Source organism: Cavia porcellus, unplaced genomic scaffold (assembly GCF_034190915.1).
Source record: "Cavia porcellus strain 051 isolate PalLab524CR breed Dunkin Hartley unplaced genomic scaffold, mCavPor4.1 scaffold_25, whole genome shotgun sequence".
Lineage (NCBI taxonomy): Eukaryota > Metazoa > Chordata > Mammalia > Rodentia > Caviidae > Cavia > Cavia porcellus.
In genome coordinates this window covers 28,962,661-28,977,398 of record NW_026947508.1, presented here as the reverse complement: position 1 = coordinate 28,977,398, position 14,738 = coordinate 28,962,661, and the positions used below count along the sequence as shown (strand labels likewise).

The window sequence follows — 14,738 nt, the reverse complement described above, 5'->3', positions numbered from 1 at the left end:
CAGATAACAAGGATAAGGATAGGGATCTTGGGTTCCTGAAACTTTTATGCATGACCAATAGGTGACAAGTGTGGCGAGGCTGTACTGGGGATGGGGCAGGGAGGGCAGGCTGAGGACTCAAGGGCTCAGGACTGCCCTCAGACAGCCCTTTGCTCTCCCTGCAGACTGACGCAGCCTTACTATATGACGCTGTACACATCGTATCTGTGTGCTACCAGCGGGCGCCCCAGATGACCGTGAACTCCCTGCAATGCCACCGACACAAGGCCTGGCGTTTTGGTGGCCGCTTCATGAACTTCATCAAAGAGGTGAGTCCCACGAGCTTCACCCAGATTGGGAGCCAGAGTGACTTCTTTTCTGTGAGAAGCTGGTGGGCTGCTTACATTTCTAAGCCTCAGTTTCCCTGGATAAAAATGGGCTCTGGAGGACCAATCTCCCAGGTGATAGAGGGTTAAGTCCTTGGCCCATTCATCATGAATGCTTAATAGGTAGTCAGTTTTGTCAGCAGACTTCAAAGTACCCCAGCAACCCATGGCAAGCTAGAGAACCTTGCAGAGCCTCAGTGGCATCGCCTATGAAATGGAGCAGGTATAGCATGGCCACCTCGTGGGAATGCTATACAGGGGAAATGAGGCACCACATGGAAAGCACTTAGTGCAGTATGAAGACTCAATAAGTAATAATTGGCCCCATGAACTGATCGTCACATCATGGGCCCATCAGCCAGCTTCCCATGGGGTTCCGGCTGGTCCCCTGTTCTCTTGGCAACTGTGAAGTCCCATCCACAGATCTGATCTTAGAGGAGCAGAGAGCAGGAAACCCATCCTGCTGTTGAGCTGACCGTGGAACACAGCATCTGCTTTTAATTTCAGAGGCTTCTCCACCTGTCACTGTCCTTGTAATCTTTGTAAGTCAGAGTTTCTTGTTGCCATTTTCCAGATGGGAAGCTAGGGCCTGGGTTTGCATCCTGGCTCTGTGGCACTGTGTGACTTTGGGGGAGATGACTAACCTCTGACTTCAGCTTGAGATAGTAAGCGTGCCTGCCTCATTGGAGTTGTTGGAAAATTATGTGTAGAACACCTGGTCCAGGGCCTGGCCAGAGTCACAGCCCGAGAAACAGCAGATGGAGAAGGCTAGAGAAGACAAGATCCAGGCTGGGTTATGCTGGGCCACAGGGAGTGACCGTGTCCAGGCAGTAACAAGGACATTAGGGGAAGGCCTTTCAGAGAGCTTCCTATAGACGATCTCTCTGTAACAAGCACAGGACACCAGAAAGGAAGTGAGCTGCCATGGGAATTCATTGAGATGCTATGTGCCTGGCATTGAACTATGCACCAGGCACCCAGTGTGGCTGCAACAGATAAGTTCCACATACACAAAGTTCACAGCCCCCAGAGGGAGACAGTGCCCCTCAAGCCAGCCCATTATGAATATATCCATTGTGCAAAGAAACAGGCCGAGGTTCAGGTATCCTGGCCCCAGGTCCAGTGAATGATCCTCACCATTCACACCCTGTACAGTCCCTGCAGAAACATTCATCTCAGCTCCCATTAGGGGTGCTTGGGCCGAAAGGGGAGCAGCCACAGGGTTCGCCCATGATCCCGTAGCTGGCCACCACCAGTAGCCAGGTGCCCCGCAGGAGCCCAGCATGCATTCCTCCCTGGGTTCATTTCCAAGTTGCCTGTCTCCCCATCTGACTGCATGACAGTAAATCATTTTAAAGACTTGGCATTTCCGAGAGGAGCTGGAAAATACCAGGCCGGAGTTCAGAGCGTGCGAAGCATCTTTCATTTAGCAAGTCCTGTGCTGTGGCTGGAGGGGGCGGGTGGGCTGGAAAATGTCAAGGGGAGGAGTGGCTCCCTGCCCTGCTCTTCTTGCCCGCCCACGGGTTGGTCACACCTGCTGGCATTTCCTGCCTCTATAGCTGACAGGGGAAGGCTTCCTCTGCGCTGGTTTGAAGGCACCTGCTGTGATTTCCCCTGGGGGCCAGCAAATAGCCAGGGGATGTAGGGCCACCCAAGTGAGGGATGGAGAAGGACTGAGAGCCAGCCCGAGGGAAGCTGAGCCTGCCTGTGAAGTAAACAGAGGTTTGCATCTTCTCTGCTGCAGGATTTAGTCTCTGCCCCCTGGTTCCCCGCTCCCTGAGCTTTCTTTGCTACACTCTGGGTTTCCCAGCCTCAAGTCATCCAGCTCAGCCACTGAGAGACTACCATGCCGCGTGGGAACTTGGGATCTGCGTAGCTCAGTCCTTCCTTGAGCTTCAGCATCCACATCCCGTGAAAGGGAGTAAGGATGAGGCCCTGCTGGCAGAATTGCAATGCAAATTCAGTGGGCTCTTGCAGGGCAAGGTAGTAAACAGCCCTCTGTGATCAGCTTCCAGCCTTAGTGACTGCTTCTCTTCCCTAGGCAAGGGACAGCCTTAGTCCTAGGAGCTCCATGTGTAGAAGCAACAAAGTAAGAATCATAAACTGCACCACTTAGCCATTACTGTATATGCAGGCATCGTGCTGAGCACTGTACAAAGCTCTTTAAATACCTGTGAGGTGGGTAATGTGTCCATGCACCTCAGAACACTGAGACCATTTGAGCAAAGCCCTCCTTCCTATTCCTGCTGTTTCTTAGCTTCCCCCACCCCTCTGAAGCTCTGTCTCTCTGCCTTCCTGAGACACTTATTTGTCAAGATACCCAATTACCTGGGAGACTACAGGGCCCCAGATCTGCCCATGTGCATGGAGACTCCCAAAGGTTTAGCTGGGATCCTGTGACCTGAGAACTCATCAGTGTGTACTGGAGTGCTCTCCTGCTCTTTCTGGAGGGGCCTGGATCCTCTCAGAGCTGCAAGGAACCAGACTTGAGGGAATAGGAACCAATGTCCAAAGCCAGGGCTTATCCAGCTTTCCAGCACTCAGATTTGCTACTGCCCCCACACCTCTTCTCTGGATACCTCCTCCTTCTGGACTGAGTGACCCCAGGTTCTCTCCCTTCCTCTTACTCCACAGCCCATCTTTGCCCACAGGACTCTAGGACACATGAGATTTGTTCTCCCAGACACAGAAAGTTTGGGTATTCAGCTGCAGACCAGCTGCTTCCCTATGTCTAAGGGCCAGGGAGAGGAGGGAACAGGTACCAACTAGGGGTGTGGCCTTGAGCCCAGAGTTCCAGTTTGCCTCTCCTCCTGTGCTCTGGGTGGGCTGCCATAGCTTCTAGCCTCCTCCCCCTGGAGCTGCCTTCCAGTCTACAGTGGGATTCACTGCCCTCGCCTGGCCACCTCCTAGAGGTGTTGGGGAGGTCACATGACAAGAATAGTGACCATGCCTTGAGGAATTAATGCTCTGAACCCATTCGAAAGATAGTATCTGGAGAAGGCCTTCTTAAAGGGCACAAAGAAAGCAATTCAGCCTTTGCAAGCTAAGAAGTCTCTGTCTCAAAGATCCCTCTCTACAATTGCAGTGCAAATGCAACCAGAGAGCATGCGATCACCACTAGGTGATAATCAGCTATTCATAAAACCATGCAGTGCCAATCTTGCCACCCTGACCAAGAAGATGGGAGCTTTCCTTGGTTTGTTCTGCCCAAACTCCATCTGCTTCTTTCTTTATTCACAATGTTACTGACAACTTAAAAAAATGATAGAAGTGATCATTTATCCAGGCCTTGTATGTGCCAGACACTGTTCTCAGTCTTTTATAAGACTGATTTCACCCTGAGGAAACTGAGGCAGAGAGGTGAAACAATACCTAAAGTCATGCAGCTAACTGTAATTGAACCTAACACTGACCCCAGAATTCTAAACTGGGATATGCATGGACGTGGGACCTGGGAGAGGGTGCAGTTTTCAGTCCCCTGCCCTTCTGAGTGCCACTCCAGCTATCTGGTTTTATAGCCAGAGCCAGCTGGTCCCTCTGGCTTCTCAGCCTATTGGTGAGCTCACATGCCCCAGCTCTGTCCACCTGCCTCCCTGCCCCTCTCCAGGGATCTGATAGGGGCTCCCCCCTTCCCATGGCACTAAGGCGGGGGATCATTTGAGCACATCCAAGATCGATGTTGTACATGAGAAGGTGCGATGCAAAGCTGGCTAAAGAGCATAATAGAATTTATGGAAATCGCTGGCTCGCACCGCAGCCCGAGCAATGATGGAGGTGATTATTAATTAATCATGGTCTAGGGGGAACAGTATCAGTGCAAGGAGTAATTAAAATGAAGCATTGTACAGTTGTACTGAATGATGATTTATGAGCCCGAGGAATTGCCTCTCTGCCCTCTCCCCTCCACAGGCTCAATGGGAAGGATTAACTGGACGGATTGTTTTCAACAAAACCAGTGGCTTGCGGACCGATTTTGATCTGGACATCATTAGCCTGAAGGAAGATGGCCTGGAGAAGGTGCGTAGGCCCAGGGAGAGAGGTCAGTCAGAGGAGCAGGCCCCTCTGGCAAGCCACAGGCAAAGGCAAGGGGCATAGAGCAAGACCCAGTGTGGCAGCCCCTGGAGATGGGGCACACCTGGTGTGGCTTCCATAGATCTGTGGGCCCAGGAGAAACTCTGAGGCTATGGTCACACTGAGCGGTACAGAGTTCAGTGACCTGGCTATATCAGACACTCAGTCCATCACTCTGTGAGCAACATCTATCAGGGATGCTTAACCTGGGGAACTTAATAAAAGGCCCATGGGGCTGATAGACCGTCTATCTCCAAGTGGCTGCAGGCCTTGGATGGTGCAGCAGGGGCAGATATGTCCTTAGGTAAGAAACTTTCTAACCCACAGCGGGTACCTGCCCAGTGAATAGTGGAACTCACTGGCTATCCATTGCTTTTCTGGGAGCCCCGAGGTAATTCTTACCCTTGCCGGTTGAGACACATGGTCTGAGCTGCCCCACTCCCAATTCTAAGGCTTCTGCTTCCAGAGAGTTTAGACAGGGAGAGCAAGCGCACCTGGGACTGGGCTGCCCAGGTGGCTAACAAAGAAGGTTTTTAAAAAGCCTGTTCTGCTCCCTGGAACCTTCAGCATGTTCTGTCAGTAAGGCTGCTGGGATGAGGAGGGGGATTTAGTATGAGTTCCAACAATCTCAGCCTTCCCTGGGACCCAAGGGCCAGGGGCGCAGCCACACCTGTGCCATAACAGGCTGCACCTTGGGAGCTATTTGTGTGTTTCTCCAAATCCTGAGAGAAGATGTATACAAGACGCAGAGAATGGAGGACAGGATGATTCAGGGAGCCCCTCTGATGTCACTGTTCCTTCAAGGAATTTCCTCTCCCTCCCCCTTACATTCCCTGGGTTGACTTCTCAGGAGGATTATTTTAACCCCTGTGCTCATCACCTATCTCACTCTGGACCCCACAGGCATCTCAAATGTGCACACATGAAACTTCAAATACAGATCTGCCCTGCTCCTAAACTGTCCAGGGCTCCCCAGTACTAAGTTGCTAAGCTTTAGCCTCTCACTCAGGTGTTCCAAGGTCCTTGAGATGTGCCCTACCTGGCCTCCCAGACCTGTTCTCCACTGTTCTCTGAAACATAGCCCACAATCCAGTCACCCCTCCCTCCCACACCTCTGTGCCTGTGTCTGTGTCATTCCCCGGTTTGTAGATGTGATCTGTGTTCCTCAGGCATGCACTTGGCTCTGCCTGACTCAGAGAAATAACTGCCTTGCACCTGTGCCCATCATTCCTCTACTGTTTGTTTGTTTGTTTTTGTTTTTTTAAGACAGGGTCTCACTATGCAGTTCAGGCTTGCCTTGAGCTCACTTTTTGGGCCAGGCTGGTCTCAAACTTGCAACTATCCTCCTGCCTCAGCCTGCGAATGCTGGGGTTACAGGAATGTGCCACCACTCATGGCTGATTCCTCCGTTTATTCATGAATTTGCCAATGAATGCTGAAGCATTTCTTGAGAGTATCCAGGGAAACCTCACAACTATTCTTTCACAATTATTTTATACCACATATGGAACCAACTCTCTGAGGCAGGGGTTACAGTCTTTCTCCTGAGATCATTAAAGCAGGTTGGTCCAACCCCTTGTAAACAGTTCTCAAACTCTGAGGTCTCTTCTAGGTTCTGTTTCCACCCCTGCAGTGGTGAGAGCCCCACCTGCTTCCTGCAGTACTGCAGCGGGGACAGAATTCATTCAAGTAATTGTCTTATTTTTGCATTAGCTACCCATCTCTAGGGAGAGCCTAGAATTCTAGGGATGGCACACATGCCATCACTTCCCATTTCTGTGCCAGTGGCAGGCATCAGTAATTGATCACCAGAGCACGCTTTCCATCTACGCCCACCTGCAACATCCTCCTAACAACCCTCCCGGCGGCTGGTACAAATTGACCGTAGCTAATACTCAAAAAAACTCTCATCCCTAGATGTAGTTTGGCCTAAAGAGTTCCTGCCAGAGGCTCTTGGTCACAGCCACCTAGACTGTGAGCAGAAAGCCTCCTCCATTCTAATTGCTTTCTCATCTCCGTAGCACCTGGCTTCTAGCAAGGCATGTGGCTGGAGCTCAGCAGAGCTCACTGGGCCCAGGTCCCTGTGGTTGATTCAGCTTCTGAGTAATGTTCACTGGGTACTTTCTGCACCCAACTCTCTGCTCCACACCCTAGCACTGAGCTTGGCCCTCTTAGGAAAAGAGTCTCTTTGATGCTGCCTGCCTGTCTGCTCACTTCATGGCCTTCGTGATCTCCTAGGCAGAGATGCTGCCTCGAAAAAGTGCCAAGCCCCAAACGCAGCCACTGTGCCTCTCATGTCATCACTTGTATTTGCTAAGCTGGGTCATAGCTGATCCAGGCAGCTCCAGCCTGTGGCTTTGGGAGGATTAAGGCAGAATTACCCAAGCATAATTACATCTCTCTCTGCTATCTGCTTTGTACAGCTTTCTGAATGGGATGTTTGCATTCGGCCTTTTTGTGTAATTGATTGAGTTTCCTGAATACGCCCCAACTGGGCCAAGGACAGAGTAGACATGCTAACACCTTTCTCAAGAGACAGCAGCCTGGATGGGGCAACATGGGCAGGGTTGGGTCCAAAGGGACCTTCCAAAGGCTCAGATTTTGAGAATGGATTATAAATGTGATCTTTCCTTCCCTCCCTCCTGTCTCAGGCCCTACATCAATGACACTGTGGGGAGAGATTTTCCTACCATGACCAGGATGTCTGCCAACTTTAGAAGTAAAACCACAAAGCAAATTGGCTTCAAGTCCAGTGGCACTCAGTGCCCCCCATGAAGCTCACCCTACCTCGTACTCCTGGGCCTCAAATAGCTTCAGAGATCATCACACACACACACACACACACACCACTTCAGCCTGCCAGCCTGTGCACACACTGCTCTTCCTTTTCTCAGTCTACACATGTCTGGGGAACATCTCCTTGGGGCCAGGCCATCCTAGGCTTTGCAAGGCATCTGGTCCCAGGATCTAGTACTGAGGCTGAGACCCAAAGAGCGAGCAACAGGGTGCCAGGTATTTTCCCAAGCGGGGACCCTTGACTCCCCCCAACCCCATTGCAAGGCATCTTGTCTGCCCCAGGCTGCTTTCCTGGCTCCCTGGAGCTGCCACTTCATTTCCTGTCTGACTCTGCATCTTCCTTTCACTGGGATGAATCTGCCAACAAGAGGAGGGGTGGCAGAACTCAGCATAGTTGATGACTGGGGGAGGATATGGGGACAACAAGGTTCTCTGTCATCAGAGTAGTTATACAGATATACAATTATCAAGATATATAGGCAATGGCAATGATGACAATGACATGATGACTGGGAAGGAGATGATCTTGTTAATGTGGAAAAAGGAAGGGTAGACTGAGGACTCAACACCCTGCATGCACCCTGTCTGTCTGTCCATGCAGGTTGGCGTGTGGAGTCCTGCTGATGGGCTCAACATCACGGAAGTTGCCAAAGGCCGAGGCCCTAATGTCACTGATTCTCTAACAAACAGGTCTCTGATCATCACCACAGTGCTGGTAAGAGTCTCCCACCCCTGCAGGAGGCTGTCTGACTCACAACAGACAGACTACTAGGGCTAGAGAGGTTCCTCCAGCCTCCTCATTTGGCCACATTCTGGGCACTCCTTATGAGGCTGCTGGGAGCCCAAAGGTGGTGCATGGGACTGTAATAATGCAAGAAATCTAAGGTCACTCAGAAAAGCCTTAGAGAGGCCATAATGGAGGTCAAAGGTTGGGGGTCAAACTGCCTACTACAGCAGGACTCACAACTGCCTCTTCACCTTGGTTCCCAGGGAAAAGCCCCTTTCCTCTGTCCCTCCAACTGTCATGGGTGCTGTGGCCACACCCAGAGAACCTGGTGGGTGCCAGGAACATACATCTGTGTCATGCTCTGCAGCGTCCCATCCCAAGCTGGTACCATGACCTCACTGCCTGAACGGAGTTGCATCCCACCTTCTCCCCATGCCTTCCTCTCTCCTTCACCCTCTCTCCTCCTTCAGAAGGACTGAGCAGTGCTTCTCTCTCCTGACACATTTTAACCCATGAAGTAGCTTTTGGGGCCTCCGTGCTCTCCTCATCTGACAGCCCAAAACTGGGCCAGCCAGACCCAGACCACTTGCTCCTTTTATGTTATGTCCATTCCAAGAGGCCAGTGCCTCCTGGGAAGCCTCCTGCAAAGGCTTGGGAGAGATCTTCTCAAAGTCACAGCACTGCTCTTGGGGGCTCAAACCGGGCCAACTTGGGGAGGCACCCCATTCGCTGCTTGATAGAATCTGACCCAAGAGCCTTTGAACATAATTATGACCTTCATCAGTTTCTCTTTATAATGTAGCAAATAAATCTGTAAGTATCACGTGCTAAGGTTGTTCAACTACACAGAAAGAAGCTCAGTCTATTTAGGGTTAAGTGAGGATGCCATGGAATGGGGCTGGGACCAGATTGACCAGCTCTTCCCTGGTGTGTGGATATTGGTGGCTTCTACCCATATCCCAGAGAGTCAACTCATCTAGGCCCCCTTGGATGGTTCCATGTCCACCCCACAGTGTGACTCACCATGTAGTGCTAAGGGGCTAGGTGGTGGGCACCATGGACAGGTAGGGATTCAATGGAAAACATCCAGTCTTTCTAGGATTCTCAAGAAACAGCAGACCGCAGAGCTATTTTGGGTGTTTAGGGAGGAGTTAGCCTGTGGGTCTCAGCCTCCAGGGCTGTGACCACTGAACAACCCCTCAAGGTAACAGAGATCTGATGGTGACTACGGGCAGGCTGCTGATGCAGTTGGAGGAAAAGGGCTGAGGAGACACCAGGCCCCCTCTTTGGGGAACACACCCACTGGAATCTTCCTGACAGCCACATGTCCTGTTTATCTTTGTGGACCCACTTTTTGTTAACTAGACGATTATAAAAAAACAAGCTGCTAAAGCCATTAAGTCAGAACAGGAAACAAACTGTAGTGTAAAAATATAAAAGATAAAAATAAACAAATAAAAAAGAGCAAAGGAATTAGAGTGACACTGATGAGCAATTAAAGGAATATAGATTCCAATAAAAATAGAGAAGATAAAGGGAAAGTGAGAGGAGAGCCAAATAGAAAGTTTAAGAGGAAAATAATGAAGAGAAATGAAGCTAAGGAGTGAGATAACAGGAAAGATATTAAGGAAGACGAAAAATTAAATAATTTACAGCTCTGACTAGACAAGGTAAAAAATGTTAAACCAAAATGTCAGAAAGCAAAAGGATAAAAAGTGTGACAAAGCTAAAATATAAAAGGGTAAAAATAAAATAATAAAAAGGTGGTAAAAGATTAAAAGCAGAGCTGCATAAAATGTGAGATATAAATAAAACACTTTTTGCAAGGCAAGATTAAAAAAAGGTAAAGCTAGTATGATTTAAGAGATTAGGAGGAGAGATGATTAAATGAATGAAGGTCATTCAGCCACAAAACAAAACTCCAAACAGGAAGAGGTGAGCTAAGGATAATATCTCAGAAGGATGCCAAACACAGCCACCTTGAAAGGCCTCAGGGTTAACTGGTATTACAATGGCAGCCGTCTGATTTCAAGGGCATGAAGTCCATCTGCAGAGACCCAAGGGATTTTTTAACCCCTGTGCCAATGCTTAAGGGTTTTTCTTACACGAGCAGAGGTAGAGCTCTTCAGTGCTCTTGACCTGCTTCTTCATCAGCGCTCATGGTTTCTGCAAAGGTCCAACCTGCTGCATTCCTTGTCCCCAAAGTCACACCCACAGTGTGCAACTGGCTCCCAGGCACCACAAGGGGACAGGGAAAGAGAGAAGACCTTTTTGGTTTACCGCCTGGACACAGCTCCACGTGTTCCATTGCCCCTCATTCAAGGCATCGGAATAGACACAAACCCAGCAGCTCTTGGGGACCTGCAGTGTGACCAGGATTCAGGGGCAGGCTGGGCAGTGGCTCACAGCACAGAGCTGTTGGGTGAATCCTGACTACACTGTTGATTTATTGCATGCCCCTGATACATGTTTATCTGTCTGTGCCTGTCTCTCATCTGAAAAATGAAGATATGATAATAATCGTACCTACTTCATAGAGTTGAGAGATGAATGATTAATAAATATAAACAGCACCGAGCCAAGTGCTAAATGATAGCTGTTATTGTCATTCACTGCTATTGATTACAATTCCAGGCCCTGGTGAGCTCAGGTTGAATTCAACACGTGGCTGAGAGTTGTAGAGAAAACCTAAGCTCTGGCCACAGGCAGAGCCCCAAAGGCTGACCATGGTCACAGTGATCATCCCTAGTTTAGGGTCCAGTATGTTATAAACTCTGAACAGACCCTACCACTCCCTGTGTTAATCAGGCTGCTTTTTTTTTTTCTTTTTTGTATTATGGAATAAACCCAAGGGTGCCCTCCCAGTAAGGTACTCCCCCAGTAATTTTACTTATTGAGACAGGGTTTCTCAGGCTGGATTCATACTTGTCATCCTTCTGCCTCAGCCTTCTAAGCAACTAGGATTGTAAGTGAGTACCACTAAGCCCACCTTGTCTGCTTCTTTTAGCTTTATTTTTGAACTAGCCACTGAAGTCATTAGGTGATCTACAGAGCACTTCTGTGGCTCCAGTCTCCAACAGACATAAAACTCCAGATCATCCACTACCTCATCCCTCCCTTAGCCAGTGTCTGAGCTCCTGCCCTGATATCACATTAATTTCCTACCCTGGCCCTGTCTTGACCTCTGACCTGGTTCACTTAAAGTTGATGTCTCATGGCCGATGGGCAATACTGACCACAACTCTGGATCAGATACTCACACAGTGGGAGAATAACCCAGAATCCTCCTCTCCATCCTCACTACCCAGAAATCAATGGAAGGTCACTTGTCTTCTTTCCTTTGGGACAGTAAGGAAACCTGCTCTTTCCTGGGGGTAGGGAAGTAGAAGAGATGACCTCAGGCGGATGAGACAGACTGCTTTTACACAGGTCTGCACCACATTTCCTCTGTCCAGCTGAAAGCATCCTCAGAATCTCCTCAGAGAAAGGTGCTGGCTGCTCCAGATGCTCAAGGAAAGGATAGAAGTGAGCAGCATAGCCCGATCCCTAAGGGATGCCCTCAGGCTCAGGCTCAGGCTCTTGGAGACAGCTGGGAGGGGAGGGGCAGCCTGGCCCACGCCTAGCTGCTTGGGCTGAAAACCCAGCCAGATGCTTGGCAGCCTAACTGTGGGGCAACACCTCCTGCTGTGAGCTCAGGCCCTTGCCTGGCTGGGTGTGCGTTGTCAGGGCAACAGCATTTTGAGTGACAGGCAGGTGCCAAGGCATAGGACAAGAACATCAAATTGCTTTGCCCCTAGGGAATGAAGTCTGGAGCCAAGACCCCTGGTAAGAGGAATTTCCTCTCCTTTTTATTCTCCCTAGGATCTGAATCAGCAGACAGCAGCAACTCTGTGTGGGCTGCCCCCTTAGCTCTCCTTCTGTTCTCCTCTGTCCTGAACCTGAGCAAGGGCTTAAGGATGCCCCACCTTGGACAGACAGAGCATAGAAGCCAATTCCGCCCCAATCACTCAGCGCAGGCGCCTTTCCCACTCCTGAGTGCGAACCACAGCAGGAGCCTTCGAGCCTGCCCTGCCTGCCCTCCCTGCTGGCCCCAGCCTCTGTTCTTGTTCTGCTCTCCCATGCACTCATGAAAAATTCATCTGCCCAAAAACCTCAGCTCACACACCACTGAGAAAGCACACCCGACTTACTCCTGGGGCCCTGCTTTTGAAGGTTCAGGGCTCTTTTGGCTGCTGCTATGAGCAGGATGGGGGGTAGGGAGTAGGGAGTTTTACCAGCTACTTGTGGGGTTGACAGTGTGTTTGTGCTGAGTGCATATTGTGACCCACATGACACAGCTGCCATGCAAGCTGGACCCTCAGCTTCCAGGCAGCAGGAGACAGGGAAAGCCAAGGGGAGAGATGGGTCAGGAGAGCCCTCTGGGCCAGGGACCATTCTGGGCCAATTAGGACTGCTAATTCGGTCTTCTTAAAAGTTACAGTAGCCAAGGTCTTAACTCTGCACCTCTTGTGTGTCCCAACAGGACTGGGCAGGTAGAACATCTGAGCTAGTGGGCTTTTTGTGCCAGTGGCATGGTGGCATGATTCAATCAATGAGGAGCTTGAAAATGCAGCTCTTGGGTGGAGAACCCCTGAATCCTCCTCCACCAATGGATAACCTCCAGGTTTCCTCTTCTAAGTCCATAGTCCTATCACTGAGAAGCTGAACTAGACCTGGCTTTCATGCTGGTCTAAGTAACTATACAGAAACCAGACCAAGAGGAAAGTCAGAAAAGATTATTTTTCTGGACCCCTGTTTTCTGTGACTTGTTGAAGAGAAATATTACTCCTGGTCCTACGGCTGTTCTCCCAGAGCAATAGGAGAGCGTGAAGTTATGAAATTGAGGGCACCTTCACTGAGCAATCGATTAGCAGCCGAGAGAGCTTGTGAATTGGCTGTCTGGACATTTCCAGTAATAAATTGTGAAATAGTCCATGAATAAGTAGTTGGCGGAGTTCAGAATTACCCCCTAGGAAATGTTGCAGGTCTAGAGACACATTACTAAGGCGAGCACCATTTTAATGCTCTGGGCTTTGGCTGTTAAATATGTATGCCATCCGCAAAGCACTTCCCGAAATTAATGGCATTTTACAGCTGCTCCGAAGGCAGTGTATTTATATGGAGATGTATAGATTCTGGGGCTATGGTGGCTTCACAAATGAAGTGCTAATTTTAGAGGAGAAGGCCAGGGAGGGGCCCAGAGCAGGGATCAGGAAGTGAGCTACCTTAGGGACCTTTCCAAAATAGTTTTCCACAGCCAGCCAGATTTTTATATTTGGTGACATAGGATATAGTCTCCAGGCTAAAAAGATCAGTGAAGTAATAGGCCAACCAGCCCACAGGAAAAAGATGACAATGATGATGATGATATTGACAAAACATTTACCAAGGACTAAGTGTTTTTCTTAGCTTGACTTTTTTAATCTTTACAATAACTATTTAGAGCAGGTTCTATTATTACCACTATCTTACATAACAAGGTTGAAATCCATATGTAGTTGGTGATACCTCTAATCCTTTTCCAGAGCTAAATAAAGTTAGGGCTACCAGGTCCAGTATTATGACTTGTTCATTGCACAAGGGCATTGTATTAGTCACTTCCCCATCTCTAGAACAAAGTATGCAATACTCTGCAACTTGGAGGAGAGGGGGTTTTTTTTGCTCAAGGATACAGAGGGTTCAGTCCGTGGATAGCTGGCTACAACACAGAAACAACCTGGTGGAAGTGCATGGCAGAGGTAAACTACTCAACACATGGTAGCCAACAGCTACAGAGAAAGAGAAAAAAGGGAACAAAAATATACCTTTCTAGGTCACACTCTCAGCAACTCACCTCCTCTAACCAGCCACAGCACATTCACTTTTTTTTTTTTTTTTTTTTTGGTCTTTTTCTTTTTTATTGGTACTGGGGATCGAACTCACAACTGCCTGCTTGCAAGGCAGGCGCTTATGCTGCTGAGCTAAATCCCCAGCCCCTAGCACATTCACTTATAAAGTCTATGGTGGATTAATCCACTGATGAGATAGTCCCCCCCCACAAATACACAATCCAAAAACTTTATCCAGCATACATAAGAATTTGAAGACATTTTAGATCTAAACTAAAGCAAGCATCAAACAAAAGGATGTTCAGACTAAAATCCTACCCAAACCCTACTCACCAGGCCCTTTGCCAGGGTGTGGGGCAGCATCTGCTTTCAGATTGTCATGAAGGAGTGCATAGATTAAAAAGAGATTCCTTTGATGGAGGTAGCCTTGACATTTTCAGGATCCCATCCCACACCCACTCCCTGATCTTCTCAACCTTGGAAAATTGCCTAACTGTTTGGAGGGTGGGATTGAGAGGCAGTGAGATTTAGTATAGAAGTCAACCAAAAATTGCCAAAAATTGCTTCCCACTCATTGGACTGAGAAATGGTTTTCTCAGAATCCCTAGAGCATCAGGAACCCCTTAGAGATTCAAATAGTCTTTGGCTGTTTCTCCAAAGCATCCCGCAAAAACCCCCTGAAGGAATCAGTCATAGAGGGGATGGGATTTTGAAAGACAGCATTGTAGAGAACCCAGGCCAAAATACTGAGCCAGCCTGCTGCAACCAGAACCTTGCTGGTGGCTACTGGTAGGTCTCTGCTCCCAAGGACTTACAGCAAAGGTTTTCCCTGGAGCCAAGATAACAGCTTCCTTAGGGAAGAGAATAGAGATGCTCCCGTAGTTAAGGCTGTGCCTTATCATGGGCAAATAG

At 49.1% G+C, this 14,738-nt stretch overlaps 1 protein-coding gene across 1 annotated transcript in view; it reads left to right on the top strand.

Moving 5' to 3' along the window:
- Grik3 (glutamate ionotropic receptor kainate type subunit 3) overlaps positions 1-14,738 on the top strand; it is a 207,202-nt gene that overhangs the window by 150,772 nt on the left and 41,692 nt on the right. Inside the window, exons 7-9 of the mRNA XM_063236091.1 lie at positions 165-308; positions 4,275-4,382; positions 7,834-7,947. Of these exons, the coding sequence (XP_063092161.1) occupies positions 165-308; positions 4,275-4,382; positions 7,834-7,947 (366 nt within the window). The remainder of the gene's footprint in view (positions 1-164; positions 309-4,274; positions 4,383-7,833; positions 7,948-14,738) is intronic.